The 27,411-nt window shown below is 38.6% G+C and overlaps 1 protein-coding gene across 1 annotated transcript in view; it reads right to left on the bottom strand.

Annotated features, from left to right (window-relative positions):
• The window catches only part of LOC115210575 (protein phosphatase 1 regulatory subunit 21-like), a 45,466-nt gene that overhangs the window by 1,217 nt on the left and 16,838 nt on the right, over positions 1–27,411 (bottom strand). The window contains exons 3-17 of the mRNA XM_036502646.1: positions 26,934–27,080; positions 25,136–25,270; positions 24,015–24,179; positions 20,952–21,010; positions 18,071–18,165; positions 15,387–15,592; positions 13,959–14,060; positions 12,268–12,356; positions 9,657–9,793; positions 8,766–8,858; positions 7,134–7,261; positions 5,822–5,989; positions 4,320–4,412; positions 1,173–1,274; positions 100–269 (exon numbers count right to left, since the gene is read on the bottom strand). Of these exons, the coding sequence (XP_036358539.1) occupies positions 100–269; positions 1,173–1,274; positions 4,320–4,412; positions 5,822–5,989; positions 7,134–7,261; positions 8,766–8,858; positions 9,657–9,793; positions 12,268–12,356; positions 13,959–14,060; positions 15,387–15,592; positions 18,071–18,165; positions 20,952–21,010; positions 24,015–24,179; positions 25,136–25,270; positions 26,934–27,080 (1,889 nt within the window). The remainder of the gene's footprint in view (positions 1–99; positions 270–1,172; positions 1,275–4,319; positions 4,413–5,821; positions 5,990–7,133; positions 7,262–8,765; positions 8,859–9,656; positions 9,794–12,267; positions 12,357–13,958; positions 14,061–15,386; positions 15,593–18,070; positions 18,166–20,951; positions 21,011–24,014; positions 24,180–25,135; positions 25,271–26,933; positions 27,081–27,411) is intronic.

Raw genomic sequence — 27,411 nt, 5'->3', positions numbered from 1 at the left:
TTCTGCCTGTACACATACATACACATAATCACACATACAATGTATGTGTATGTTTGTGATTGGTAATGTATGAAATGCATGTGAATATGAGGAATATACCCGATTACAAGCAAGGGGCATGTTACCTGGGTACTGGAATCAAAGTGCTCACTTTCACCACCAGTGACAGTGTTAGCCGCAGAAGTCTCCCCCATAACATGGCTTAACACAGATGAACGACCTGATAGCTTTTGTGGATCTTCCAGAAGTTTCTCAAGTTGTTTCACTTTCTAGAATCAAAAGAGAAGAAAGTAAAGGTTACAGTTTATACAAACACACACTGTTTTGCTTAGGCATAGCAATACAAGTAACGTGGTAACAGAACTCAATATAAATTGGGTGCAGAGCATAATATGGAATGAAATAAATGACAAAGGAGCAAAGAATTTCTGCAATGCATAAATAAATTCTTTGTTTCTTGTCATTTCTTTAATTTCATTCATTCATATAATATATATATATATATACATAAGATACATATATAGGGTAGAGAATTTTCATTATAAATATCATCACCAGTGGCCTAAGCATGTATAAATAGTCAATAGACAACATATTCATATTTTAAAATAGTGCACACTTTTCATTCCTTCGAAAATTGCTATTAAATCATGGTTTTGGCCGTGTTGGCTGCTTTTTCTAGCATGTAAAAATTACCTGTTAAAGGGCAGTTTTCTTTTGTGTTTAAATGTACACTATTTTAAAATATGAATATGTTGTCTATTGACAATATATATATATATATATATATATATACATATATACACACACACATATACATATTTATATACATATTTATATATACACATATATATATATATACACACACACACATATACATATTTACATATATATATGCATATGTACATACATATATCTACACACACACACACATATATGCACATATACATATATATACACACACACACATATGTGTGTGCATATGTGAGTGTATTGTTAATAACAGCTGGCTCAGTTCTCCATGACAAGTTTTGTGAGTGAAGAAGATATCCATTTAACAAATTTGTTGAAATCAGGAGAGCAAAAGGGTATGAACGAGTCATTATAAAAATAAGAGTCTAGAAATGTGATACCAAGAGAGTAAGGGGCCAAGAGTTGAGACAATCACTTACTTGGATTTCATTTTCATATTTCATTTTCAGAAGCTGCAGTTCAAGCATGTAATGTTCCTTCTGTTGTTCCAGTTTACTTACTTTTTGTTGGAAAGTTTGCAACTGAAAGTATGTCAGCAGAGAATAATAATAATAATAATGAAATTATTGTATACAGTGCTCAGGTGCACCACAACTTGTCAAAAGTGCATATAAAGCATATGCAGTAATGTACAAATGTCTGGTAAGTGAACAGTGTATGAGTCAGATACATGCTTGCATGTGTATGGAGGGGAGAAAATCAGGTGTAGTGTTGGCGAATCTCAGGAAGCATGGAAGTTTTGAAGGATGCAGTGCTCCGACAACTAACAACTGATGCCGGCAGTTTGTTCCACGCTTCAGTGACTCTTAGCATGAAAAAATGTTTCCAAAAGTCATGGGAGCTGTGCTGTTTTCTGACTTTATAAACATGTCCACGGGTGTTAGACAGGTGGAGTTTGAAAAGGTGCTCAGAGTTATTGTTTGTAAGATGGTTAATAATTTTATGGGTGTCTGCCAAGTCAGCTGCCATACGTTGGAGTTTCAATATATCCATGCCCAGGAAAGTAAGGCGTTCAGAATATGGCAAATGCCTGATGGAGGGTATTCTCTTGGTTGCACGTTGCTGAACGGCTTCCAGACGATTAATATCCTGGGCGAGATAGGGGTTCCAGACCGGTGATATAAGGATCACAGTGGATTTACGTTTAGAATACAAAATTTAGATGCTGGCATGGCCGTGTAGTTAAGGGGTTTGCTATCCAACTGCATGATCTGGGTTCATTTCAAGTGTGTGGCACCCTGGGCAAGTGTCTGCTGAATGATTATGATGATACACATAAACACACACAGCAGACTTTAGGTTTCTCTCTGCCAATCCACTTTCCCAAGTGCCACATAGTTGGAAAGCAAACTTCTTGCCATATACAGCCATGCATGTACCCAGTAGTGTAAATGGGTCGATGGGAAAGGGCAGTGCCCCGGGCGTGCGCCGACTGAAGGGGGTCGCAGAATTGTGCATAATACGATAATACGATAAGCTTGAACTCCATTTATAAAATTGCAATTGTGAAGATGGATCTCCAGCTTATAGTTTTATGCTGTTATTAAAGGTAAATGCTCAATTGAGTGAAACCTGCCTACTACACATACTGCACAACTAAAGGTATAAAATTAAGTTTGGTGGTATATATTCTATGTTAAATTTACTTAACTGTTGTTTATTCATTTAACTATTAACCATTCTTTGTGGTTCTACAAATAGTTCATTCTTATCAGTGTAAATCGATTTTCCATTTCTGCATAGCTTGCAACTTCCAGTGTACACACTGTAAATGGTTTGTTATGTTATCAATAAAGACTTCGACTTTCTGCCCCAAGCAGATGCATAACTGCTAATAAGATTATTCAAAAGTGGTTGTCCCATTTCTATCCTCGGATACTTCAACAAAACAATACTACAAACAGTAGAACAGTTCAACTGGGTTCTACAATATGATCTCTTCTATATACTTTAACCCCTTAATGGATTATCCAGAGTTTACTTGTGCATCACAAATGTATCTTTTTAGAACCAGACGAGTATACTCGGTCAAAATTAACTTTCAATTTTAGCACTCAAATGAGTTTATTAGTTTTATGTCGTTTCATTTTGGAGCAATCATGAATTTACTCATGTTGTTTAAAAATAATAAGTATTTTTTCATTTGACGGATTTGGCTATCTTGAATGTTTGTTTTGCATAAATCATCTTTGGAAACTTCAGTTTCTGCTATCAAACTGCTGAAATTTAGAATGCAAATAATCACCAAGATTATTGAGAAATATAGGCCACATCGATCCCACATCCAACAAGATTTGCCCCAGCTGGTCACTTTCCCATGGAAATGCCACCAAGTGATAAGAAAAAGAACCCTACAAGACAGTGTGCAAAATGTGCAGAGAAGAGAGACACTAAAGGAAAGAAGATTCAAAGAGAAAGCAGATACATGTGTGATGTCTGCAAGATAACTTTGTGTGTAACTCCTTGTTTTAAAAATTATCATTCTAAATAAACTATCTCATTTAAAAAAAAATTTCCCTTTGATTTAAAAGCAATACATCTTATAAAAAATCGAAGATAGTTAAGTTATATGTATTTTTTCAATGTCCGAGTTAACTCATTTAAATCCAAATGAGTAAAAGTACATTTTAATTTCTATAATAAAAAATAAAGGAAACAAGATAAAAAACTTTTTTTTTGTAAATAACACAGTGTATATAATTAAAAAAGGAAATAAAAAATATGCTCTGAAATGAAACGACATGTCAAAATAATTGATCCATTAAGAGGTTAAAGCAGAGTAATTTGTTTTCTACTTCTAATTATGACTACATTAAGGTTTACTCTTTTCTCTGTACAATCATCATCATCATCGTTTAACGTCCGCTTTCCATGCTAGCATGGGCTGGACGATTTTGAATGAGGGCTGGCGAACCAGATGGCTGCACTAGGCTCCAATCTTGATTTAGCAGAGTTTCTACAGCTGGATGCCCTTCCTAACGCCAACCACTCCAAGAGTGTACAATGTCTATGACTTTTACTTGTTTGTCACAAGAACATGAAGCATGCCTTTCCTAAAAAAAAGTAAGTGGAGCTGAAGGAAAGAAAAAGGCAGAAGCAGGAGACTGAAGAAGCTTTGAAATCAAGCAAGACCCTTATTCATTATTTTAGCAACAAGGAATCAAGTCATTCAACAAGTTCACAGACGTTGGTTGAGGCTTGTCAAAATCTTGCCACTGAAACTGAAGCATGTGCAATTTGATTAGAGGACGACGAGTCCAAGTCCTGTTTCCTGAAATCTGAAGACTTTTACACGGTTAAGTCAAGTCAACTTAATACTTGATTGCTTCAGAAATTCTAATATTGTTTTTGAGTGCTTGCTATTACTCTAAATTTATCTATTGAGCAAATGAATGGTATTAGATGAGTAAAGGATACAAAGGGAACTTAGACATACATATCAGTGGGAATCAAATATTATTTAATAACTGGCAGAAAACCACTCAGAGAGTGGTGTTTCTGCTTATATATATATAATAGTTATAAAAAGTCTATATAAACTAAAGACAAAGTCTTTTACTATTTACCTGTTTCAAAAGACTTTCTTTACTTTCTGTTGAACTGAGAAGCACCTTTCTGTTTTGTATGGCCATTCTATGGGGGACACTTTCAGGTTGAGCCTGGAAATAGAAATATATTTTGTCAATAACGATGAACATAATGAAGAAACAAGATCTTAGCCTCAAGACATTAATGGTTTTAAGGGTTAGTCATCATTTTAACATCCACTTTTTTTTATTCTTGCATCGGCTGGACAGAATTTGTCAGAGTACATTTTCTAGAGCCAGATGCCCTTCTTGTTGTCAACCTTTACCTGTTTCCAAGCAAGGTAATATTTTCCATGGCCTGATATGTTTTCCACAGAAGACTGGAAATGAATAACATCACTTTTAAAATATCAAGTAATAGGTGTAAGTGTGGCTGTGTTGTTAAGAAGCTTGCTTCCCAATCATATGGTTCCAGGTTCAGTTCTACTGTGTGGCACCTTGGGCAAATGTCTTCTAATATAGTCTTGGGCTGACCAAAGCCTTTGTGAGTGGATTTGGTAAACAGAAAGAAGCCTGTCATTTATATATGTGTGCGTGTGTGTATGTGCCTTTGTATCAGTGTTTGTCCCCCATCACTGCTTGACAACTGATGTTGGTTTGTTTACATCCCTGTAAATTAGTGGTTTGGCAAAGGGCGACCGATAGAATAAGTACCTGGCTTTAAAAAAAAGTATGTACTGGAGTCAATTCATTCACCTGAAAGTTCTTCAAGGCAGTGTCCCAGCATAGCTACAATCATCATCATCATCATTTAACGTACACTTTCCATGCTGGTATGGGTTGGACAGACTCCAGTCTGATCTGGCAAGTTTTCTACAGCTGGATGCCCTTCCTAATGCCAACCCAGGCGGCACTGGCAACGACCATACTTGAATGCTGCTTTTTACATGCCACCAGCATGGGAGACAGTCAGGCGACGCTGGCAATGACCATGCTCGAATGGTGCTTTTTACATGTCACTGGCATGGGACCAGTCAGGTGACACTGGCATCGACCATGCTCGTATGGTGCCTTTTATGTGCCACTGGCATGGGAGCCAGTCAGGCGACACTAGCTATGACCATGCTCGAATGGTGCTTTTTACATGTCACAGGCACTGGCATCGACCATGCTTGTATGGTGCCTTTTACGTGCCACTGGCACAAGAGCCAGTCAGACGACACTAGCAATGACCATGCTTGAATGGTGCATTTTACATGCCACTGGCGTGGGACCAGTCAGGTGGCACTGGCGTCGACCATGCTTGTGTGGTGCCTTTTATGTGCCACCAGCACGGGACCCAGTCAGGCAGTACTGGCATTGGTCAAAACGATTTCACTTGACTCAACAGGTCTTCTCAAGCACAGCATATTGCCCAATGATTGAAGGGTACTCTTAAATGGGCTGGTTATATGACACTGGCATAGGCCATGGCAATGGTCTCACTTAGCTTGCCTGGTCTCATAACTAAAACAAATAAAAAATGAAAAGATAATACTTACACTTTGTATACTCTCCAGGTATTTAACAGCTCGCTCACGGTACAAGGCCACAATTGGGTTTGTGTGATCCTCTTGATGTTGGGTTGCATCACTAGTGCTACTGCCTCTCAGGCGATAGCTTACTCGTTGGGCAAAGAAGTCTTGGTTTCCAGATAAAAACGCTGACAGCTAAGTAGAAAAGCAATCAATTTAAAAGGTGACAGGTGTGTGTGTATAAGAAACCAAAAGATATGTTAAAGTGAGGAGTATATAATAGTGAGAGATGTATGACAATTGGGTGTATGACAGTGAAAGGTAGTAAAAGTAAGTATATGACAGTGAGAGATGTATGACAGTGAAAGGCAATAAAAGTGAGAGTATGACAGTGAATGGTGTACAAAACGAAAGTGAAAGTGAGAGGTGTATGACAATGAGAGATATATGACAGTTAAAGGTTATGTAAAAGTGGGTATATGACACTGAGATGGATGACAGTGAAAGGGGTGTGAACATGAGAGGTTTATGACCACAAGAGGTGTATGACAACAAAAGGTATGTAAAAGTGAGGTGTATGACAGTGATGGGAATGAGACAATGTGATAGTAACTATGTGTTCTCCATCTTAGTATCAGAGAAACACGGTATCCAGCATCCATTGTCCCTGCATATGTAGCTAGAGTTATTCAGTTATTTACTATCTCAAAGCATATTACAACTATTTAACTACTGTCATGTGTGCATAATATAGAACACAACAAATTAGCCAATGCACAGTCAGAATATATGTTATAATAACTGTCTAACAACTGTGTAACTACACATGGTCATCATCAGCATCATTATTATCGTTTAGTGTCTGCTTTCTGTGCTAGCATGAGTTGGACGATTTGACTGAGGACTGGCGAACCAGATGGCTGCACCAGTCTCCAATCTGATCTGGCAGAGTTTCTACAGCTGGATGCCCTTCCTAACACCAACCACTCCGAGAGTGTAGTGAGTGCTTTTACGTGCCACCGGCATGAGGGGGGCTAGTCAGGTGGTACTGGCAATGGCCACACTCAAATGGTGTCTTTTACATGCCACCTGCACAGGAGCCAGTCCAGCAGCACTGGCAACGACCTTGCTCGAATGTTTTGTTCATGTGCTTCCGGTACAAGTGCCAGTAAGGCGATGCTGGTAACGATCATGCTTGAATGGTGCTTTTTACGTCCCACCAGCACGGAAGCCAGTTAGCTGCTCTGGCAATGATCACACAACAATCACGCCGGTCATATGTTTGTTTATATACTGTTAGGGAATCTGTTACAGTTACAAGAACTAATCAGTTACTTACTTTGCCTGTGGATGTGACGAGAGAGACTAGTGATGAAACAATACATTCATCAGAAGTCTTCAGAGACTGTGAAGCTGTTGGAAGTTGATGCTCCATGGATATCTTGGAATTAAAGTGTTTGGAAACATCTGGAAGTTAAAAGAACAGAACAAATGCCAAGGTTATTTGCTATCTTCACTCCATTTTAGACAGATGAAAAAGACAAAAAAAAAAGGTGATTCTACATTTGATATGTGTGTGTGTGTGCGTGTGTATGTCTCTCTCTCTCTCTCGTTGTGGATGAAAGGATGATGGTTCTGAAAATGTAGATGCTCACATAAGAATCGTTAGAGCAACACATTTCACAGTTCCATATTTTTTCCTAATATGAACCATGCAACTCTGAAGAATATGTACAACTTAGTGTGATGCCTAAAATGAACAACATAAAATAATGTTGGAATTGAAACCGCGATTTCATGATTAGTGAACTCAGTAACCAAACACCTTAACTACTCAGTGGTTATAATGAATAAGCTCAACATCAATAATATCATCTCAATGCTGAGAGAGAGAGAGGGAAGGAGAGAGAGAGAGAGCATGCTTTAAACTTAGAGAAAGATCTATTTAAGGATTTTTAAAGAATTGTGAGAGACGTTCAGTTGTATGTGTATCTTTATTTCAACTATGTTTGGAACAAAATTTTACTGTTTACATAACATCTTGAACAGTTGTCAGGATATAAATGCATGCACATTTCTTTCAGTGGTACCAGAATTGCCTTTGAAAGGAGTCTAATTGGTTCTATCAAAAATATGAAGCAACAAAGCAGGAGTGGCTGTGTGGTAAGTAGCTTGCTTACCAACCACATGGTTCCGGGTTCAGTCCTACTGCGTGGCACCTTGGGCAAGTGTCTTCTACTATAGCCTCGGGCCAACCAAAGCCTTGTGAGTGGATTTGGTAGACGGAAACTGAAAGAAGCCCGTCGTATATATATATATATATATGCATGTGTGTGTGTATTCCTCCAACATCGCTTGACAACCGATGCTGGTATGTTTATGTCCCCGTAACCTAGCAGTTCGGCAAAAGAGACCGATAGAATAAGTACTAGGCTTACAAAGGAATAAATCCTGGGGTCAATTTGCTCAACTAAAGGTGATGCTCCAGCATGGCTGCAGTCAAAATGACTGAAACAAGTAAAAGAGAATAGGCAAAAGCATGGCTGTGTGTTTGAGAAGTTTTCGCTTCCCAAGCACCTGGTTCTAAGTTCAATCCTAGTAATAGGCACCTTGGATAAATGACTTCAACCAAAGTCATGTGAGTGGATTTGGTAGATGGAAACTGACAGAAGCTTGTCATATATGTAAACATATGTATGAATATCTATGTGTGTGTTACTGTTACCCTGTTTTGATATTGCATGGTAATTGTAAATGAGTGTCACTGTCATACAAGGGGTGTCCTTTGTTTTCAATCTCTCCTGAGCAAAATGTCAGGTCACAGGGGAACATTACCTTACTTGCAGACAAGTGAGAGTTTGAGCCAGGAAGGGGATCTGGCCATGGAAAACCCAACTCAACAAATTCCATTCCACCCATGTAAGCATGGAAAAACGGACATTAAAATGATGATGATGATGATGGCACTTACCTTTGATAGCTTCATGTAGGTAAGTTACTGATGTAGTTAGTTCTGAAAAGAACCTCTTGTGGTTTCTCTTACAATGGGAATAGGATTTATGACCTGGAAAGAAAGAAAAAGGAGAAAAAAAAGAGATCAAAAGTGTGTGTGTGTATGAGTGTGCCTGTGTGTTTATGAGGGAGTGTGTGTATCAGTGAGAGTGTGCATATGAGTGAGAGTGTGTGTATATGAATGAGAGTGTGTGTGTGAGAGTGTGTGTATGAGTGAGAGTGTGTGTATGAGTGAGAGTGTGTATGAGTGAAAGTGTGTGTATAAGTGAGAGTGTGTGTATAAGTGAGTGTGTGTGTATGAGTAAGTGTGTGTATGAGTGAGAGTGTGTATAAGTGAGAGTGCGTGCATGAGTGAGTGTGTGTGTGAGTGAGAGTGTGTATGCATGAGTGTATGTATGAATGAGTGAGAGTGTGTATGAATGAGTGAAAGTGTGTGTACGAGTGAGTGTCAGTGTGTATGAATGAATGTTACACAAGAAATCACTTCTATTATCAGTTTATGAATATTTTATATTAATTAATCTGGAAGATTCCAATTGCCAAATATATTAATCTGTGGTTCCAATATATCCCTCAGCACCCCAAAGAAAATATCAGAAGGTAGGGTTTGCTGCTTAGACCCAAGTCATCCCTGATAGAACAGACCTATAATTAAAAGCATTCCAGGCATGCCCATCTCCCCTTACTGTATACTTACAACTACACAGTGTTCAATGTGTTTCCTTTTTTCTAAGACAACAGGGTGTGAGTTGAAAGAAATTTGGCTGCTATTTCTAGAAGCTCCCATGTTGGTTAGTGAGGTGAGGATTATCCTGGTTATGTTATGTAAAAGTTAAAAACCATTACTCACTCTGAGCTCCCAATATATTGATATAAGTATCAAGTCTGTTTATCACAGCATTTAGTTTCTGGTAAGACTGACTTAAGTCTTTGTTTTTAGCTTCTAACATCGAAGTACATGTCGACAGGGCACATTCTTGGTGAAGACTGTTAAAATCAGAGAAGAAAATAAATTTAGAAATATAGATAGTATATAAATAACATATACGTATATACTCTTTTACTTGTTTCAGTCATTTGACTGTGGCCATGCTGGAGCACTACCTTTAGTCGAGCAAATCGACCCCAGGACTTTTTCTTTGTTAGCCTAGTACTTATTCTATCGGTCTCTTTAGCCGAACCGCTAAGTTACGGGGATGTAAACACACCAGCATCGGTTGTCAAGCGATGTTGGGGGGAAAACATAGACACACAAACATATACACACACACACATATATATATATATATATTTAAAAATATATACGACGGGCTTCTTTCAGTTTCTGTCTACAGAGCCACTCCTACACCTATATATATATATCATCATCATCTGTTAATGTCCATTTTCCATACTGGCATGGGTTGGACAGTTTGACCAGACCTGATAAGAAAGGAAGCTGCACCAAGTCCCAGTCTGATTTTGCTTGGTGTGTATGTATATATATATATACATGTGTGTGTGTGTGTTGTGAAGGTGCATGGCTTAGTGGTTAGGCATTGTGTTTCTTGAGAAAAACACTTCATTTCATGTTGCTCCACAATCATTTTGTCATCTGACATGTGACAAATTGTGTGCCTGTACAAGTAATGTCGATTTGATGGAGGGAGCAAATTTATAGTTTTCTCTCTATAAACAAGTCATCAGTATGGTTGTTCAGCAAGAAATTGCAGAACCCTCATATGTCATTTAACAATGGAAGACCCCATGATATGTGTGTGTGTGTGCATGTATATATATATATATATATCAGCATCTTCATCATTGTTTAACGTCCGCTTTCCATGCTAGCATGGGTTGGACGATTTTGACTGAGGGCTGGCGAACCAGATGGCTGCACCAAGCTCCAATCTAATCTGGCAGAGTTTCTATAGCTGGATGCCCTTCCTAATGCCAACCACTCCGAGAGTGTAGTGGGTGCTTTTTACGTGCTACCGGCACGGGGCCAGTCAGGCGGTACTGGCAACAACCTCACTCGAATCTTTTTACACATGCCACCAGCACAGGTGCCAGTAAGGCGACGCTGGTAACGATCACGCTCGAATGGTGCCTTTTACGTTCCACTGACACGGAAGCCAGTTAACCGCTCTTAACTGCCCCAACAAATTTCATCTGACCTATGGAAGCATGGAAAAATGAATGTTAAATGATGATATATATATATCATCATCATCATCATCATCATCGTTTAACGTCCGTTTTCCGCGCTAGCACGGGTTGGACGGTTTCGACCGGGGTCTGGGGAGCTCGGGACTGCCCCAGGCTCCAGTCTAGTCTGGCAGTGTTTCTACAGCTGGATGCCCTTCCTAACGCCAACCACTCCGCGAGTGTAGTGGGTGTTTTTTATGTGCCACCTGCACAGGTGCCAGAGGGGTCTGGCATCGGCCACGTTCGGATGGTGCTTTTTATGGGGGGTGGTGCAGAAATATAGGGGAGCACCAGTGGGAGGGGTGGTTCAGAGGACAGGTTCTAGGCAAGTAGAACGTAGGAAATCGAGAGAGGGGTAATGCATGGTGAAATAGCGTATTGAAGAGGGGGGTTCAAAGAGTAGACACCTATAATGGTGGTGGGGGGGTGCAGAAATATAGGGGAGCACCAGTGGGAGGGGTGGTTCTGAGGACAGGTTCTAGGCAAGTAGAACGTAGGATATCGAGAGAGGGGTAATGCATGGTGAAATAGCGTATTGAAGAGGGGCGTTCAAAGAGTAGACACCTATAATGGTGGTGGGGGGGTGCAGAAATATAGGGGAGCACCAGTGGGAGGGGTGGTTCAGAGGACAGGTTCTAGGCAAGTAGAACGTAGGATATCGAAAGAGGGGTAATGCATGGTGAAATAGCGTATTGAAGAGGGGGGTTCAAAGAGTAGACACCTATAATGGTGGTGGGAGAAACGACATCCGGTATAGTTGGAGCAAAATAGAGATATCCGGTATTGGTGGTGGTGGGGGTGGGTAGGGCGGGCGCGCCGCGAAGAATCGGCGGCCAATTCGATCAGCCCTGTAAGGGAGATAGATCTTAAATATCTATAACGATAACTAATGAATTATACAGAATATGCAAAAACGAGGCGAGGCTGAAATAGTAAACAGAGTGGCGACTAGGGGGCTCAGAATAATGATACATAATAAATAATAATAAATAGAGATACGGGGTGAATTAAAGTTCAAAGATTTCTTATCTTGGGATCACTTCGTTTACGGACAGACTTGGCAAAAAATCATTTCCATGCTTCCGTAGGTCAGATGAAATTTGTTGGAGCAGATTTTTTTACAGCAAGATGCCCTTCCTGTTGCCAATCCTTACCTGTTTCTAAACACAGTATTATTTACTCATGGCCAGGCATGTTTTTCAGAGGAAACAGAAACAACCAACCAAAGAAAATGAAGAAGATATAAACAATCAATGCCACTAAGTATTTCTTACCTTTCTTGTTGGTATGGTAGCAGTTTATTCAAATAAGCAGCAGCTAAGTGGAATGCTTTGGCAAAAGGCTGTAGGCCGACAGCAGTTTCCTGCAAATGTACAAGAAAAGTGTTTTGCTAACAAGTCTTTTTAAATGTTTGAAATTATTTATTTTTCTTTCTCAATAAACATTATCATCATCATCATCATCATTTAATGCCCGCTTTCCATGCTAGCATGGGTTGGACGATTTGACCGAGGATTGGCGAACCAGACTCCAGTCTGATCTGGCAGAGTTTCTACAGCTGGATGCACTTCCTAACGCCAACCACTCCAAGAGTGTAATGGGTGCTTTTTATGTGCCACCGGCATGACGTGATTTGAAATTATTTATTTTTATTTCTCAATAAACATATTTTAATAAAAAGAACAATCAGTTTATTATGGGGGCACTTATTTTATACTCTCATACACATTCATATCTATATCAGTTGTTCCCTTAAGAATCTTTCAATAGCTCCACCCACTTCTATTTTCCTTTGTATTTTGTGGGGGCCACCCGGGCATCTCATCTCCTATCTATCTCTTTGCAGCTCCCACTGATCATTCTCTCCCTCCCATACTAAGTGTGTTCTGCCCTTCCACCTTCTCTTATACTGTAATCCTTCATCCCAGAGTATAAGACCGACCCCTTCTTCCTTGGGGTTTGTAGTCTTGCAAGGTACACGACAACTTCAATAGTGCTAGTGGCAAGATAAAAGCACCCAGTGCATGCTGTAAAGTGGTTGGCATTAGGAAGAGTATCCAGCCATAGAAGCTATGCCAAAGTAGACACTGGAGTGGGATGCAGTCCTTGGACCCATTGGATCTTGTCAATCCATCCAAATGATGATGATAATTGATGTTTGCTTTTATGTCAAATTGAATAAAAACAATTTAACATTAAACTGAAGGACTACTTGATACTTTTTAGTACATATTTATTAAACCTTTGTATGAAGAGAGGTGACGGTGACTTCAAAGTTTTGGTCAGTTAGTCTTCTTTATATGAGTGAGTGTGTGTACGAGTGAGAATGTGTGTATGAGTGAGAGTGTGCATATGAGTGAGAGTATGTGTATGAGTGAGTGTGTGTATGAGTGTGTGTATATGAGTGAGTGTGTGTATGAGTGAATGTGTGTGTATGAGTGAGAGTCTTCTTTATATATTAGTAACAGCAGCAGTAGTAATGATAATAATGATACTGATTTCAAATTTTGGCACAAGGCCAGCAATTTCGGGGGAGGGGGTAAGTTGATTACATTGACCCCAATGTTTATCCGAAAGGATGAAAGGCAAAGTCAGCCTCAGCAGAATTCAGACCTGGAACTGGAAGATGGACAAAATGCCTGGTGTGATAACAATTCTGCCATGGTGGAAATGATAATAATAATATTGATAAAGAACTGAAAGACTTTTGGCAATTAGTTTAGACATTTCTGATAAGTTTCTGGATTCAATATTAGAGACATGAAACTTTGTTTTTATAGGATAAAGTCTATTAGCAATTATGATATCAGCTCTTTACCAAAGATTTTCCCGATATAAGTGAAATTATTCTAATTAGTAACTAAAACTGTGGATTCAGTTTGCCAAGAACTTACTGCTCCAGAATAATACTTGAGAAAGAGGAAGACAGTTGAAGAATGAAGAGAATAAATTTCATTTCACTTACCAATGTTGTAAAACAATTTTCTCCAACCTCTTCATTGAATTCTTTGAGAGTTTTCTCCAGTTTTTTAAAATATGGAGCACTTTCAAACAGAAAGTGAGCATACTAGAAAGAAAGATGAATTTCAATAACTGAAAGAGAATTATAGTTGCAAAATGTTTTATAGATAAATAATTTCTCATGGACTAAAACTATCACCCCAGTGGTAGGTAACGTATGAAATAGACTTGGTTATCTTCAAAGTAGGAATGAAATTTCTTTCTGAACTAAAATATCCAAATATAGGCGTAGGAGTGGCTGTGTGGTAAGTAGCTTGCTTACCAACCACATGGTTCCGGGTTCAGTCCCACTGCGTGGCAACTTGGGCTAGTGTCTTCTACTATAGCCTCGGGCCGACCAAAGCCTTGTGAGTGGATTTGGTAGACGGAAACTGAAAGAAGACCGTCGTATATATGTATATATTTATATATGTATGTGTGTGTGTATATGTTTGTCCCCCAACATCGCTTGACAACCGATGCTGGTGTGTTTACGTCCCCGTAACTTAGCGGTTCGGCAAAAGGGTCCGATAGAATAAGTACTAGGCTTACAAAGAATAAGTCTTGGGGTCGATTTGCACAACTAAAAGCGGTGCTCCAGCATGGCCACAGTCAAATGACTGAAACAAGTAAAAGAGTAAAAGAGTAAATAATTTATTTCAATTACAAAAACATATTTGGTTTATATCACTGGTTCCATCTATAGTGATGTAACCACAGGAATTTCTGTAACTTTTATGCATTTTATCCCTCTCAAAGCTATTTGAAATCACAAGAGTAAGCCAATAAGGTATCAAATTTGCTTGTAAATAGTCTTTATTGTGTCATCACTTAGCTTACATTTACAAGTACAACACTGACCTTTTGAACACTGGTGGTCTAGAACCTCTTATAATCTACATTAATTTAATTAATGTACAGGTGCTTGCATTTCATTTAATTATTTAAATAAATTTAATATTTGTTTAATTTAGAGTGTGTTGACCAAAGTGATCACCTCCTGGTTCAGAAAAATCAGTAATTTAGAAAGGATTTGGAACCAAAGGTACCAAGAGATCAATATTAGATAAACAAAAATATATATATATAGTTAAGTACCTTGCTTAAGGCCACAATTATGTGTTTGTATGTGTGAAGTGAAATGAAATTATAATGATTCTATGAAGTCTATACAACTTCAAGAGTGTTATATCATTGGAAATATAACTGAGTGGTGGATCTTGTAGCAACTTAATTGCTCAACCCTTCTTTTTCTAGAGTTAGAGATGAAGTGTGAGCTGAATTCTATCTTCATTCAGTACAAATAAGCTTGTAATATATTTAATGAAAATTGCCAAGTCAGAGTGACTCAGCTTATTCAAATCATTTGAAAAGATGAAAAGATTTATCCAACCTTTTTATTGATAACCGAAAGCGGGTGATCATGTGACTCCATTGTAGATATACTGCGAGCTCGTTGTTCTGAATAAGAGCAGAAGTTTGCAAAGGCCTGAGCAAAGGCACTGACAATGTTAACAGCTTGAGACATCAGTTCACGGGCTCGCAGTTGGTATTTTCTATCATGCGTTGGTAAATTTAGGCTGTTGTAGTCTGCTATACCTGAAAGGAGAAAAGAAATTTAGCAAAAATTGACAAAAGCCAATTGGCGCAGGCATGGCTGTGTGGTAACAAGTTTGCTTCCCAACCACATGGTTCCAGATTCAGATCCACTGCATTCTGAGTTCAAATTCTGCCGAGGTCGACTTTGCCTTTCATCCTTTCGGGGTCGATAAATTAAGTACCAGTTATGCACTGCGATTGATGTAATTGACTTAATCCGTTCGTCTGTCCTTTTTGTACCTTCTGTGTTTAGCCCCTTGTGGGTAGTAAAGAAATAGGTATTTCGTCTGCCGTTACGTTCTGAGTTAAAATTTCGCTGAGGTTGACTTTGCCTTTCATCCTTTCGAGGTCGATAAATTAAGTACCATTACGCACTGGGGTCAATGTAATCGACTTAATCCCTTTGTCTGTCCTTGTTTGTCCCCTCTGTGTTTAGCCCCTTGTGAGCAATAAAGAAATAAGAAACTGAAAGAAACCTGTCATATGTATGTGTGTGTCTTTGTCCCCCACCCCTGCTTGACAACTGGTGCTGGTGTCATCGTCCCTGTAACTTAGCAGTTTGCCAAAAGAGACAGATAAAATAAGTAGCAGGCTTTGAAACAATAAAAAGATTCTCCAAGATGATGCCTTAGTATGGCTGCAGTCTTATTTCTTTATTGCCCACAAGGGGCTAAACATAGAGGGGGCAAACAAGGACAGACAAAGGGATTAAGTCGATTACATCAACCCCAGTGCATAACTGGTACTTAATTTATCGACCCTGAAAGGATGAAAGGCAAAGTCAACCCCAGTGGCATTTAAACTGAGAACGTAACGGCAGAAGAACTACCGCTAAGCATTTCGCCCAGCATGCTAATGTTTCTGCCAGCTCACCACCTTCTATGGCCGTAGTCTAATGACTGAAACAAGTAGAAACAAAAGAAAAAGTCTAGAATAAAATGTGATAGATATTCCTTTCTACTGTAGGCACAAGTCCTGGAATTTGGGGGAGGGGGATAATCGATTACATCAACCTCAGTGTGTAACTGGTACTTAAATTATCGACCCCAAAAGGATGAAAGGCAAAGTCAATCTCGGCAGAATTTGAACTCAGAACATAAAGACAGACGAAATACCACTAAGCATTTCGTCCAGCATGCTAACAATTCTGCCAGCTCGCCACCCTTAAAATGGGATATTACCAAAAGAGTACATAGGAATGAATCCTTATTCTCAGTTGTAAAGAACTCTTTAGTAATGCATAATAAGGAAAGCAATTGTGCTCAGCATATATGAATGCATTGGTTAATACCTAAATATTATATTGGAAATATAATTAAGATGGTGGAATGAAAGTAACTTTATAAAGACTGATCATAAAATGTGAGTTCATAGGTGAGACTGTGATTACCTTGCTTTTATTTGTTATATTTGGAATAATTCTGGTTTGGAAAACTTTTCAATTGCAAATGTTTTTCATTTGAAGTAGTACAGAAATTCTATAACTGATCCCAATATTGTTAACTATGCTGACAATGATGTGTTACTGGTCATATAATAGTCATTTCAAACTTTAGCACAAGGCCAGTAATTTCAGGGGACTGGGTAAGTTGATTACATTGACTCCAGTATGCAACTGGTACTTATTTTATTGAGTCCTGAAAGGATGAAAGACAAAGTCAACCTCAGTAGAATTTGAACTCAGAATGTAAAGACGGACGAAAAGCTGCTAAACATCCTGTCCTGTATGTTATCAGTTCTGTCAGCTCACTGCTTCATATTGGTCAAATAATAATTGTTCATTATAGTTTGGGAGACAATTCTTGATTATTGCTGTCAATTAGAATATTGGTTTGAATAGATAATGAGGTTGATGTCTTGTAAAATTAGTGAACAATGGTTCAACAAATCTATTAAACTGATTGATGTAATATTTATTTCTTTATTGCCCACAGGGGGCTAAGCAGAGGGGCAAACAAGGACAGACAAAGGGATTAAGTTGATTACATTGACCCCAGTGTGTAACTGGTACTTATTTAATCAACCCGAAAAGGATGAAAGGCGAAGTCGACCTCAGTGGAATTTGAACTCAGAACATAATGTCAAACAAAATACCTATTTCTTTACTACCCACAAGGGGCCAAACACAGAGAGGACAAACAAGGAGGGACAAACGGATTAAGTTGATTATATCGACCCCAGTACGTAACTGGTACTTATTTAATCGACCCCGAAAGGATGAAAGGCAAAGTCAACCTCGGTGGAATTTGAACTCAGAACGTAATGGCAGACGAAATACGGCTACGCATTTCGCCCGGCGTGCTAACATTTCTGCCAGCTCACCACCTTATGATTGAAACAATATGGGAAAATGATTGAAACCGAGGAGTAAAATGTTAAATGATTTCATAAAGATTATAATGCTTCTGTAACTTCAAAAAATATTGGAAAATATTGAACCAACCAAAGAACAGAAGTGAAAGAGAGCTGAGCACTTACTTGAGTCAATGAATGGAAGGTTACTTTCTATGACTTTGGTGGCATTACTAAGTTTCAGAGTTAAATGTTTTTGAACATCACGGAGATGGTCTTCACTAAAGTTGGGAAAAGTTGAAAAAGAAAGGTGAAGACATTAAAGATGAGTAAAACATTTGTTGAAATGAACAAACGAAAAAAAATGAAGATGCTCCCTAGAACTGGTAGATTAGTGATGGTTTATGTATTGATTAAGGGTTACATATAAACATAAACTAAACTGTTGCATGTTGTACAATGGGATGAAGTAGAGATTAAAAGTGGGAGCAGCTGTCCAGAATGTTAATTCCTATACAGTTTAAGGAGTACTCAGCCAGTATTAGACTCTGAGCAATGATGGAACATTGAATAACCTTTGTCAAATAGAGTTACTCGATAGCATAAACTGAGTATTCTTTACTTTGTAACACACACACATCAGAGAGAGAGAGAGAGATAAAGCTACACAGACACACACATCTATTTATGTGTGTGTGTAAATGTTGAACAGTGAGAATGAGTGCTCAACACTGCACTGGTGGATAAAATTCCTTTATTTATATATTAAGGCTACCACTGGTTTCATGTTAAGAAAAAATATCTGAATATCTTAGAAATTTGTCAAACCAGTCACATGGAGGAATGGTTTTTGTCTTCATTTTGGATGATACAGATGTATATGTGTGTGTATACACACACACACACACACACAGAGTAGGTAAGAACTATATGCTCAATATCAAAAATATGTAGTAGTGCTTAAATAAATTTGAACTTATATATGTGCATGACTCTCTCTCTCTAGACTGTTTTATAGAAACTGTAAAAAAAATCCACAAACTGTTACTCAGAGTTTCACACAACTGCTGCTCTCTGATGAACAGTTACGTGAAACTCAGAGTAACGTTTTGAAGTTTTTTTTCAGCTTCAATAAAACAGTATTTTACTCAACCTTTTCCACCTTGTTTTCATGTTGTTGTGTTTTCATGTTTGGATTAACTTTACATACATACATACATACATGTTCTCACCTATGTTCTTACCTGTGTGGTAAGGAGTTTGCTTTCCAACCACATTGCTTTGGATTCAATCCTACCGTGTGGAATCTTGGGCATCTTTTACTATAGCCTTGGGCTGACCAACGCCTTGTAAGTGGATTTAGTAGATAAAAACTGAAAGAAGCTTGTCATACATATATGCATGTATGTGTGTGTATGTGTGTGTGTGCATGAGCATGCATGTTAGTGTCTTCTTCTTTTGACATCATCATCATCGTTTAACGTCCGCTTTCCATGCTAGCATGGGTTGGACGATTTTGACTGAGGGCTGGCGAACCAGATGGCTGCACCAGGCTCCAATCTTGATCTGGCAGAGTTTCTACAGCTGGATGCCCTTCCTAACGCTATCATGTATAGTTGTAAACAAGTGTCACATACAAATGGAGTTCTTTGTTTCTAATTTTCCAGGAAACATATCTGGCCATGGAGAATCGGGTAAGGATTGGCAACAAGAAGGGCATCTGGCTGTAGAAAATCCACTTCAGCAAATTCTATACAATCCATGTGAGCATGGAAAAGTGGTCACTAAAATGGTGATATATATATGAAGTGGTGCCAAAGGATCTACAGACACTGGGTCTCATTGAGGGGATGACAGAGGACTGAGACACCTGGCAGTTTGCTGTGCTTGGGAAGACACGTCAAGCTAAGTAAAATCGTGGTTGTCCTTGCATACAGGCATGTCCCCATGCATCCCTAATCTTGTGGGCTTGTGGATTCTATTGCCATGTAAAAGCATCCAGTACACTCTGGCATAAGGAATCCATTCAGCCGTAGGAACCATGCAAAAACAGACATGGAGCCCAGGTAGCTCTTCAGCTGGACTATGAAACCATCCAACCCATGTCAGCATGGAAAATGGACGTTAAATGATAATGATGACGATGAAGTCAAAGTATACAGTATTATAGATCCATTTCTTACCGATTGGTTTCGCATAGGGTGTTAGATAACACCATGGTTAACTAACACCACATAACATTCAGAAATGACAGGTATGGAAAAAATATGGTGACTGCTCTTTGTTCGGTGAAAAATAGGCAAAACAAAGTCATGGGAAACGATAAGAGCGAGGGATTTATCAAGAGTTATGTCCCTTGGCCTCAAAGCGTCTGAGACGGCTGTATGGCAGCAAGAGTCTTGAGACCCTGTGCGGAATTGATTGCTAAGATTGGCTGAAATGAATATACAATGTATATATATGCTTTGATTAATATATCCACTCTACTGATAAATATATGAGCACATATATTTTTCCAAACATGGATTCTAAGACGACTATATTGCAGTAAAATGTGTGTGTGTGTGGTGTGTGTGTGTGTGTGTGTGTGTGTGTGTGTGTGTGTGTGTGTGTGTGTGTGTATGTATGTATGTATGTATGTATGTATGTATGTATGTATGTATGTATGTATGCATGCATGCATGCATGCATGCATGTATGTATGTATGTATGTATGTAAAGTTAATCCAAACATGAAAACACAACAACGTGAGGATGTGGAACAAGTATAGTGTTATTGGACTCTCAGGAAGGGAAAGAAAGGAGGATTTAACGTTTTGAGTGGAGCTCTTCGTCAGAAGCATAGAAAAAGGAAAGATCCAAGGAAGGGAAGACAGAGGAAAAAAAAATCGCTAACGATACACACGCGGTCATGCATACTTATATATATGTGAGTATATACATGTGTGTGTGTTTGTGTTGGCAAGGCACAGATGCCACAACCTCCATCCATCTACCCATCCAAACAAAACTTTGAATGTAGTCAAATGCATGTGTTGTGAAATATTATTCACATACTTGTACTTACATTCTTTCAGCTTGATGTTTATATTCCCGAATTTGTCCCTGCTGAGTTTGAATTTTCACCTGAAATTCATATATAAAAGTCATATAAAAGCTGCTAAAATGTGATCACTTAAAAGGGCTTTCATCTCTGCCCATTTTCTAGTTTTCTACAAAGTATAAGGAAGGTTCAGAGTATATTTAAAATAAAATAAAACTCTACTGTAGATTCCTTAACCCTTTCGTTACCGTATTTATTTTGAGATGTTCTGTGTTTCTTTAGTAAAACAACTTAGTTACCATTAAGCTAGTGTTAGGAACATAAATTGTGACTAAGGTTTGGTGGAGGATTTTAATTCAAAACTTATAAAAACAAGACATTTGTATTCAGAGCCAGAGCTGGTTTCAGCCAGGTTGGTAATGAGAGGGTTAATGTACACGTGTTGTTAAACTCCAAGAGCTGCAGTCTTTTGTCAGAAAAGATTCCTTTAACCCTTTCATTACCATATTTCTTTTGAGGTGATCTGTGTTTCTCTAAATTAATTTTAAATATAACAAAAAATTTAGTAAAACAACTTAGTTATCATTCAGACAGTGTTAGGAACATAAATTGTGACTAAGGTTTGGTGGAAGATTTTAATCCAGAACTATTGAAAACAAGACATTTGTACTACAGAGCCAGAGGTGGTTTCAGCTGGGTTGGTATCGAAAGGGTTAAATAAGTACAGAACAAATTTTTGTGTGAGAAGCATTTGAATAATTAAATCACTTTTAGACCATTACTATATTTTTAACAGCTTGTGCCCTGAAAAGATGAAAAGTTAAGCTAGTCCTAATAAGATTTGAACTTACAACTGAAGAGAGCAAAATTAAATACAGTGCATTATTGTTTATAGTATCTCATTCATCTACATTTCAATACAGACAACATATATCAGCTGTAAAAAAGGATATAGCTAGCAAATCAATAAGAGAGCCTCTACTTAGACTAGTCTAGCGACCTACTAGAAATAGCAGCAAAATTTCACTTATGCCACAAATGAAACTGAAAAAAGCAGACAGGATGGTCATAGCTGGAACATGTTTAATCATGTCTACTTAATTAGGACCGACCTGAGCAACAGCCACAGCTGAGCATTAACCACCTGGTTTTTAACACCAGAATTTTCTCAGCTTTTGTAGTTTCAACCCAGAGACTACTGTCATTACAGTTTATATAGATAGGGATTCTTTAATGGAAGTGGAACCTGAACCCTAAAGTAAGAAAAACAGGATCAATTGGTGAAGGAAAAGTATGATGATTTGGGTGGAAGCTTACTTTCAGAGATAAACTGAATGTAAATGTGTAAAAAATGCTGTGAGTTGATGTAAAACACTTATGGAAGAAACAGTCCATACAAGAAGACAATGAGCTTAGGTAGTTAAATAAAGTTACTTCATCCCCCAAAAGTACTTTTATTGAAGTACATCTATCCTTGTTTGTCACTGATTTATTCACTTCTGGTCTGGAATAACACAGTACACTCAATTGTGAACCATGTTACATTTATAATGAACTGATCTGTCATAACATTGGTTGGCAATCAGTCAACGATTCTGCTTGTTTTGATATTTTCCTGTTGTTATTTTTTTCATTATTTAGTAATCTATGTTGTTATCATAGATTGTTTCTAATCATGAAACAATATCATTATCTCTCTATATATAAACGGCAAAATGTCTGTCTGTGTGTTTGTGTATCCTTTATACAAATCCACAATTTTTCAGGTAGTGGGCTCGCACTTTCTAGGGTCATTCAAAACCGTCCCAGAATGGTCGTGCATGTCTTTACATTTCCCCATCACCCTGCAAAGCCATTAAAAAACCAATAGAAGTGACATTTTTGTGAATTTTCTATCCAAAACCAAATCAAAATGCCCTAAACTTGATACGCCAATTGAATGCCAGCTAGCTGTATGTGATTGGTCGGAGATTTGGACAGTACTCGCGTGTATGTGTGCACGCTCGCAGCTGTATATACATGCACTAGCACATAGTGCTAGTGTTCGTTTAAATTGGGCATCTTGGAACGAAGCCTATTTTTCCAAATGTTCTGTTACAAAGGTGTGTGGTTTAGTGGTTAGTGTATTCAGCTCACAATTATAAGGCTGTGAGTCTGATTCCTAGCAGCAAGTTGAGTTCTTGAGCAAGACACTTCATTTCAAATTGTTCCAGACCACTCAGCTGGCAAAAATGGGTTGCACTTGTAGTTCGAAGGGCCAGCCTTGTCACATTTGATTGTCAGGTTGAATCACCCTGAGAATTACTTGAAGGGTATGTGTGTCTGTGGAGTGCTCAGCCACTTGCATATTAATTTCATGAGCATGCTGTTCTATTGATGGAATCAACTGAAACATTTGTCATTATAATCAATGGAGTGCTCAGCCATTTCTCATTTATCACTGGTTCATGTAAAACTGTCTCTTTTTGAAACCAAACACCTGACGACGACGACGACGTCGTCGTCGTCGTCATCATTTAACGTCCGTTTTCCATGCTAGCATGGGTTGGATGGTTCAACCATGGTCTGGGAAGCCAGGAGGCTGCACCAGGCTCCAGTCTGATCTGGCAGAGTTTCTACAGCTGGATGCCCTTCCTAACGTCAACCACTCCGTGAGTGTAGTGGGTGCTTTTTACGTGCCACTGGCACAGGTGCCGGGCAAGGCTGGCAATGGACATGATTGGTTGGTGCTTTTTACGTGCCACCGGCATGGAAGCCAGTCAAGGTGGTGCTGGCATCGACCATGTATGGATGCTGCTTGAGAGGCTGGCAACGGCCACGACGGTTGGTGGTTTTTACATGCCACCGACACGGAAGCCAGTCAAAGCACACTGGCATCGGCCACATGACAAGTGAAGATAAATGTATTGAATAAAAACAAGGGGTATCACAAAAAAAAATGGCAAAACATAGAGATCATTAGAAGAAAGATGTAGTATTACAAACTCATCCAATCTATTCAATCATGAAAGCAAAGAATTTGAAACAATGACAATTAAGAAGTGAAAAAGAGAAATATGATGACAGCCATAATAAATATCATCTCACCTCCATCATCGCTTTATCCTGTTGTAGTTTTTCAACTTCAGATTTTCCTTTCTGAACTGTGAGAGACAGAACTTCATGGTGTTGGCTAGATTCCTTTTCATACTTTGAGAGTTGTTCTTGTAATTTGTGTAGCTGGCTGTCATATTCTTGCTGGGTTTCAAATACCTGCAGAACATTATATACAATTATGAATGAATGAATGAATGTACGTATGTATGCATGCATGTGTGTGTGTGTGTGTGTGTGTGTGTGTGTGTGTGTGTGTGTGTGAGTGTGTGTGTGTGAGTGTGTGTGTGCATGCATATGCATGAATGTATGTGTCATCATCGTCATTTAACGTCCATTTTCCATGCTAGCATGGGTTGGACGATTTGACTGAGGTCTGGCGAACCAGATGGCTGCACCAGGCTCCAGTCTGGTCTGGCAGAGTTTCTACAGCTGGATGCCCTTCCTAACGCCAACCACTCCGAGAGTGTAGTGGGTGCTTTTACGTGCCACCGGCACGGGGGCCAGTCAGGCACTACTGGCAACAGCCACGCTCAAATTGTGCTTTTTACGTGCCACCTGCACAGGAGCCAGTCCAGTGGCACTGTACATATGCATGTATGTATGTACATATGCATTATGTATGTATATATGTATGTATGGATGCATGCATGCACGTATGTGTGTGTGGGAGGTGGGCATGTGTGTATGAGTTTGTGCATGCATGTGTGTGTGTGTGTGTGACTGTATGTACCCTTGTCTTGACATCACATGATGGTGGTAAATGAGCATCACAGTGAAAACAAGTGATGTTGTTCATTTTTAGTCCTCCTCTTTATTTAAGAGAGCATGATGCAATGTGGAGAAGATTTGGCTCTTATTTCTAACAGATCAAGTAACTATGTAGAAACTCACACATTAGTCTCCACATATAGTTTTTAGTATGTGAATTAGTGCATTACAGTTGGTATTTTCAGGTGTGTGTGTCAGTATGTAAATCTGCATGTAAAGGTATCATCATCATCAACATCATCATTTAATGGGTGTTTTACATTCTGGCATGCGTTGGACAGTTTCACAGGAGCTGACCAGCTGAAGGGCAGTTGTGAATGCATAATATTTCAGACGTTACTAACCTGCTTATGAAGACGTGCATTCTCTTCAATTTTGCTCTGTAATTCTTCACCAATAACACTATTTTCCAGATAATGTGAAAATGTTACCTCTGAGTTTGGTGTGGGCAAATCTGCAGCACCACCTCCAACTTTAGTCTACAAAACAGTAAGTCAGACATTGAAATTTCAACACACAAACACACACACACAAACAAAGTATATGCATTTGTGGTAATATTAAAGTAAAATAGCAATCAAAGTATCATACTTAATGTACATACTCCATCATTAGACCAGTTACTAGAGTATATATATATATATGTATATATATATATGTATATATATATATAAAGAGCATGTCCATAAGAGATGTTACCTCAGGCCGAATACAGCAGTAATTGGCCTCTCAGTGATATATATATACATTAAGTGTGATATATCTATATCTATCTATCTAAATATATATATATATATATATATATATATATATATATATATATATATATATATCATCATCATCGTTTAATGTCTGCTTTTCATGCTAGCATGGGTTGGACGATTTTGACTGAGGGCTGGCGAACCAGATGGCTGCACCAGGCTCCAATCTTGATTTGGCAGAGTTTCTACAGCTGGATGCCCTTCCTAACGCCAACCACTCCAAGAGTGTAGTGGGTGCTTTTTACATGCCACCGGCACGGAGGCCAGTCAGGTGGTACTGGCAACGACCTCACTCGAATCTTTTTACACGTGCCACTGGCACAGGTGCCAGTGAAGTGACGTTGGTAACGATCACACTCGAATGGAGTCCTTTTACGTGCCACAGGTATGGAAGCCAGTTGGCTTCTCTGGCAACGATCATGCTCGGACTGACACCCTACTAGCATATGCACACGTGCCAGTAAGGCGATGCTGGTAACAATCATACTCGAATGGTGCCCTTTTATGTGCTACTGGCACGGAAGCCGGTTAGCCACTCTGTCAACAATCACACTTGTATGGTGCTTTTTGCACCCTGCTAGCACGGATGCCAGTCATCGAATTGATTTTGGTTTTGATTTGATGTTGAGAACACAAAAGAGAAGCATTAACTCTATATTAACATTATATATAGGAAATTATGTTTCTTTTTACATATGGGGAAGTATAAAAAAATGAAGATGAAAATGAACTTCAAATCTGTAAGAACAATTAATAATTTTTGAAAGTAGTGTATGTATCATCATCATCATCGTTTAGCGTCCGCTTTTCATGCCAGCATGGGTTGGACGGTTCAACTGGGGTCTGGGAAGCCAGAAGGCTGCACCAGGCCCAGTCTGATCTGGCAATGTTTCTACGGCTGGATGCCCTTCCTAACACGAACCACTCTGTGAGTGTAGTGGGTGCTTTTTACGTGCCAGCCGAGGCTGGCAAACGACCATGATCGGATGGTGCTTTTTATGTGCCACCGGCACGGGGGCCAAGCGAGGCTGGCAACGGCCACGATCGGATGATGCTTTTTACGTGCCATATAATGTATAATGTATATATATATATATATATATATATATACACACATACATGTTTAAAAGTACTGTATATATACATTAGATTATATAAATACATACATACATAATATATATATATATATATATATATATTATACAGTGTTAAACTATATTGGCTTGATGGATTTTGGTCTGGCATTCAATGAGATGAAGAATTATCCTTATTATGCACAAGCGAACTGGTATATTCAGGTTTTAACAATGAAAATGGCGATAGTAATTTGAATATATATCAGTATATATAGCAACAATAAAATAGTTGAAGAATAACTTACCTTATTTTTTTTCTTGGTTGTAGACACTTGTTCAAGTTCTTCTTGTAAAAAGAGGACCCGTTTTGCTAATTGTTGATTTCGAAATGTTAAACTATCAACTTCTTGTTCATATTTGCGCACTGACTGGTCTTTTTCCTTAATGTTCACCTGCAACAAAAAGTTATCAGTTCATAATAAATATTCTCTTCAGATATAAATGGCGTTACGAAGGGCATCTAGCTGTAGAAACCCTTCCAGATCAAGATATATGTGTGTGTGCATGTGTGTGTGTGTAAAAGTACATTGTTCAGTGAATCCTTGTTTGTAAAAATGGCAAAGTGTGATTTTAGGAAGTTTTGACCTCTATTTCTAGCATTCTGAATGACCATGTAGAAGCTCGCTCATTGACTTCAATGAAATTTTATGAGCTGGTATCTAGATCCAGTTTCAGTGAATTAATACTGGGTTTCCTTTAGACAGCATAATGCTCTATGTATCT

Source organism: Octopus sinensis, linkage group LG4, assembly GCF_006345805.1.
Source record: "Octopus sinensis linkage group LG4, ASM634580v1, whole genome shotgun sequence".
NCBI classification, from domain to species: Eukaryota; Metazoa; Mollusca; class Cephalopoda; order Octopoda; family Octopodidae; genus Octopus; species Octopus sinensis.
Note: the sequence above shows the minus strand (reverse complement) of the source record. Positions and strands in the feature narration are given on the sequence as shown.